The 5,723-nt window shown below is 35.6% G+C and overlaps 1 protein-coding gene across 1 annotated transcript in view; it reads right to left on the reverse strand.

The window, feature by feature from the left end:
• The window catches only part of LOC107676756 (transforming growth factor beta regulator 1-like), a 26,072-nt gene that overhangs the window by 4,655 nt on the left and 15,694 nt on the right, over positions 1–5,723 (reverse strand). Inside the window, exons 14-15 of the mRNA XM_016471432.1 lie at positions 4,728–4,838; positions 1,297–1,460 (exon numbers count right to left, since the gene is read on the reverse strand). Coding sequence (XP_016326918.1) covers positions 1,297–1,460; positions 4,728–4,838 — 275 coding nt within the window. The remainder of the gene's footprint in view (positions 1–1,296; positions 1,461–4,727; positions 4,839–5,723) is intronic.

The following is a 5,723-nucleotide window of genomic DNA, read 5'->3' on the forward strand; positions in this document are numbered from 1 at the left end:
CTCCTCTATGCCCCGCCTTTCTGAAACGCGTCGATTTTTACAAAGCTCATCGGTCTGAAAAGCGAGGTGTGCTCTGATTGGTCTGATCCAGTGCATTGTGATTGGCCGAATACATCAAGCGTGTGACGGAAATGTTACTCCTCTTACCATATTGTGATGCCATGTCCCGGAGCGAAGAGACAAAACCAATAAAACCTATTACAAACGAGGCATTTGTAGCATCCAGTTGGGACATAATTACGGATTATAATTACTTATACTGTCTTTTTACGTGTTGCGTTGCGTTGCATCGCGCCGCGTAAACATAAAACCATGTCTGCATTTGTGATCGGAGAAACGACAAACAACAAGCGCTACTCTACACTGCTCAAAACTCACGTTTGAATCGTCAGTGGCAAATCCTTTAAATATGAAAACGTACTTACAGGCTGAGTCAGCATAATTTGTCAGAACACTGGCATCGTAGGCTACTCTCCCAGGAAACAGTCCTCGTCCTCCGTAAAATGCGTTGCACACATCTGAATATTTGGGTTGAACTGTTCTAGAACAGTGTTGTAAATACAACTTAACCAATGATTTCTAATTGTGTCCTCTTTTGGAAGGCCAAACAAAGTAGTTTCACTTTCACAACGAAACACAGCGTCTCCAACAATACTACAGCGGCAGCGGCAACAATACTACAGCGAGAATAAAAGTTATGTTTAAACGAGGCGCTTTAGGAGGGTGTGGACGAGTCTTAACTCTTATAAAGAACATCTCTGGGTTTCTTTAGGGATTTCAACTTTAGGGATCTCAATCTTATCTATTCACCAACAGCTTGTAACACTCCAAAGAGAAAGGAAAACTTGAAATCGCATCATATGACCCCTTTAATATTCAGTAATATTTTGATTTAACAGCATTGCTGAATGAGCACATTTGAACTGAATTGAGCTGGATAACGACACCACTATCTTCTGTAGAGGTGCTTATAGCTGAATTGAATAGTTTGTTTCATAACTGATGAACTTTGCAACAATGACAGTTACTGAACTTAACTGAAACAACACTGAAATAATTTGATCTGAATAATGACACTATTGTCTTCTGTAGAGCAGCTTTACAGCTGAAAATGAACTGGTTTCATAATTGATGAATTTTACAACATTAACAACACTGTAATTTTTCTGTTTATTAATGTGAAGCTGCTTTGAAACAATCTGTATTGTATAAAGCACTATATAAATATGACTTGAGAAACAGCAATAATATAATTATGCAAAAATGTTTGGTTGTGGTTTGTGGTAATTGTCTGACCTGTGCTGCTGTGTTCTGTTGTAAGGTTCTGACTGGCCAGGCTCTCCTCACAGCTTTGCACTCGCTGAAGGGACTCAAAGTTCACAGATGCATCATCTTCTGAAAGTCCATGCGCCACCTGCCCATCACCAGGCCGACAAACCTCAAAACGCACCCACTGATAACTAAAGTAGGGAGACAAAATTATTCTTAATTGACATTTTGCACAGTGGCCCCGCTTATGTCATTAATACATTTACAGGGCTGTACAGTGCGACATATATGTCGCACGTGCTATTAAAAAACTGGTCTGTGCGATGAATAAATTTACCACTGTAGCACACGTGCGATACCGTTTCGCCTGTTCATAACACAGCCGCTTAATAGTGAGAAGTGATTTCGTTGTGCTTGTTTGTGTGTGTGAGATTGATTATACTTGGTAGTTAGGGGTGTGCGATAATTCTTTTTTATTTTATATTTTGCAAATGTGTAAGAGGTGTTATGTTTCTGCACTCTTCCAGTTTTAGCAAATTAAGAAAAATTTGTCTAAAAACAATTTTTGTGATGGTTTGTATTTTTTGTGCTCTGTATGGAACATCGGTGCCTGTTTAAGTGATGAACTCCATTACTTGTGTTTGTTTCAGACATGATAACAGACGTTTTATACTTGTGCTACAACTTTTTGGCCTGTGCTACAAAACTTTCATCCTCTGTAGCACCAGTGCTATGTGAAAAAAAAGTTAACGTATAGCCCTGCAATTATGATCTAAACTGTTATGGACATTGTTATGATCTAAAACAAAGGTTTTCAAACCCTGGGTCTCATCCAAGACTCAAGACTCTGGGAACAAGGAGGTGGGATCTAGCAAACATAACTTTAATAACAAAAGGCTTCCTCTGGCAGCAATTTTTGAATTTGTGAACAGACTGCACACATGATCTGAGCTTTACGGTGGACGGAGACAGTGATCAAGCCTGTTCATCTCACAAATCTATTGTTTTTCCTCGGAAGAATTGGAATATTAATACTTTTTGAATAAATTGTGACTGTATGCCTTTTATATCCTATGTTTTATATTGACAATTGGTTAGGTTTGGGAGTAGGGGTTGGGTTAATTGTTAAAAAATGTGTAAATAACGCAAATAAATTTGTTGTGACTGTTTAAATTAAAAATCACATCCCAACATATATTTAAAAGTGGCAAAATTATTACCCAATATATAATTTAATCATCGCCATAAAATTCTCATGCCCTTTGTGTCTGCATATTGACACCGAAGCTTCTTATTTAAAGCAACAGAGTACCCTGCATGTCGAAAACTGACACTAAAGGGGGACCCCTGTGCATCAAAAAGTGACGCCAAAGAGTCCTGACCAAGCGTCAATGTGTGATGAGTTGGGGAGTGAGAACGTGCTTGAAGTGGCAGCCGCCTCACCACAGACTGCTGCATAAACAAACAAAACCACAATGTAAAGTCTTCTCGCTTTTCACTGGTTGCCAGGTCTGCAAAACAAAACCAGCCCAATTGACCTATTGGTAAGTCCCGCCCCCCTTAGTTACTGCCACTCACTCAGATAAACAAACGGAGTCATTCAAGGGGGACTTAAATATGCTATGGAGGGATATATAAAAGATTTTAAAATAAATATGTAAAAATACAGATCACAATGCAAACGGAAGAAGCCTCGTGTTACGGTTGTCACGATCACAATGACTTAAATTAATGAATTTATTAAATTAATTAAATTAAATGAATTAATTTACATTTAACCAGTGTAATATGGAGAGGCATTGAAATGTAGACCTTAATTTATCTGTTTTTGACCTACACTGTACATTACGTGAGAACAGTTTGCAATTTAGGTTTGAACGTCAGCATGGACTCACTAACTTTAACGTTAGCAAGTTTTAGCCAAAGATACCTTGCTAATGTTCTGCATGAGCAGATGAAAACTGTAACTCAATGAGAGTAAGACAACCAAAGAACAAACATTTTCATCTTTATTGGGATTGGGGTTGAATGCTTAGGGACATTCTGCTCTATTTTGGTTGGGTTTAGGACATTGAATAAAATAAATTCCATTGCCCATCCTCTCAGGACACTTGGAATCAAGTACCCCAGGCACATTGTTTTTCCATTTTTGCAAATCTGCAGATGCTTTTAACCTATATATACACACATATACACATATGTGCATATATACAGTATCTCACAGAAGTGAGTACACCCCTCACATTTTTGTAAATATTTTATTATACCTTTTCATGCATTATCCCGCTTATACCATGGTCATTTGGCAGAATTGACAAGTTAAAGCTGTTAACAATGTTTTCAGTGCAAAATTTGACCGGAAGGGTAAAAATGACGGTTATTTTCATCAGTTACGGGCTTATCTATATATCTATCTATCTATATATTAGTGCTGTCAATCGATAAAAAAATTAACTAATTAATCGCACATTTTTTCTGAAATTAATCACGATTAATCCCACCTACTATTAAAGTTTTTAAATATACTTTTATATTGCAATAAGGAATATATAGGAAATAGTCCTCCCCCCCAATATTTAACCATTGACTAGCCATTCAACATTACAGTATAATTGAAAGCTATCAAATCCCACATAACGTTAAAATTTAAGATTACTTTTACATAGCAATAATTTTACATTCAATCTTTAAATTAATGTAGAAACAACATAAAGACATGTTTTTTCATATTTGTATTGACATCTTTATGACTGAAGGCCAGTATCACTGATACCAGTACTACTGATGTCTCTATGAAATAGTTTTTTCCCCTAATATTTAACCATTGACTAGCCATTCAACATTACAAGAGCTATCAATTTTAACATTTAATAGACTACTAATAACTTCTAATTTAAAGGGGTCATATGATGCGATTTCAAGTTTTCCTTTCTCCCTTTAAGTGAACATAAAACAATCTTCACATAAACTGTCACATTTACCTGTGCCCTTCAGCAAGTAGGATATCTACAGAAATTGAATAGAGTTATCAAACACTAAATTATAAATTATATATATGAATCTTTAAAGCTACAAAAGTTACTGATTTCCTCTTTTTTCTTTTGATCTTTGATTAACAGACATTACAGCAGCTGGTTATTAGGTTATTGGCTGCTATCCCTTTATGAGCTGCTGCTGAACATGAAGTGCATCTGACACACATCTCTCTTTACCTTTTCTGACCCACTTCTGGACTTAAAGTCTCTACTAATGAGTTGATTCGGGTGTGTTAGATGAGGGAGACAGTGCTGGGCTGCTCCAGGACAGTTTGGAAAACCACTGCATTTCAGAGACAGAGAAACGTGACTCATATAACAAATACATAAATACAGACATGCAGTTTTAAGGCAGCTTTAATGGCCTTTCTGGTAACTTCATGACTTAACTGATGGCATAACTACAACATTGCTGCTACTCACTTGCTGCATTTGCGAGCCCCAGGACAGCTCTGGATCAGGTTCTGAATGGTGGGGTGAGAAAAACCAAAAAAGTCTGCTCCTGATGGAACAATGTTGGTCAAGGATTTGCCCCTAGAATAAGAGAAACCATGCAGGGTCATTTTAACATTTAACATTTTTCAATTAATATTTATTTATTAAAAATTAATACAATAAAAAACATCTTACTGATATATACACTACCAATCAAACGTTTTTGAACGGTAAGTCTCTTCTGCTCACCAAGCCTGCATTTATGTGATCCAAAGTACAGCAAATACAGTAAAATTTTGAAATATTTTGACTATTTAAAATAACTGTTTTCTATTTGAATATATTTTTAAATGTAATTTAATCCTGTGATTTCAAAGCTGAATTTTTATCATCCTTACTCCAGTCACATGATCCTTCAGAAATTACTCTAATATTCTGATTTGCTGCTCAAAAACATTTTTTATTATTATTATGTTGAAAACAGCTGAGTAGAATTTTTTCAGGTCTCTTTGATGAATAGAAAGTTCAGAAGAACAGCATTTATCTGAAATAGAAATCTTTTGTACCATGCAAATCAGCATATTAGAATGATTTCTGAAGGATGATGCGACACTGAAAACTGGAGTAATGATGCTGAAAATGTAGCTTTGATCCCAGGATTAATTACACTTTAAAATATATTAAAATAGGAAGCATTTATTTTAAATAGGAAAAAAATATTTCACAATATTACTGCCTTTGCTGTATTTTGGATCAAATAAATGCAGGCTTGGTGAGCAGATCTTTAAAAAACATGAAAAATCTTACTGTTGAAAAACTTTTGACTGGTAGTGTATATATATATATATATATATATATACACTACCAGTCAAAAGTTTTTCAACAGTAAGATTTTTCATGTTTTTTAAAGATCTGCTCACCAAGCCTGCATTTATTTGATCCAAAATACAGCAAAGGCAGTAATATTGTGAAATATTTTTTTCA

Source organism: Sinocyclocheilus anshuiensis, unplaced genomic scaffold, assembly GCF_001515605.1.
Source record: "Sinocyclocheilus anshuiensis isolate Anshui unplaced genomic scaffold, SAMN03320099.WGS_v1.1 scaffold456, whole genome shotgun sequence".
Taxonomy (NCBI): domain Eukaryota; kingdom Metazoa; phylum Chordata; class Actinopteri; order Cypriniformes; family Cyprinidae; genus Sinocyclocheilus; species Sinocyclocheilus anshuiensis.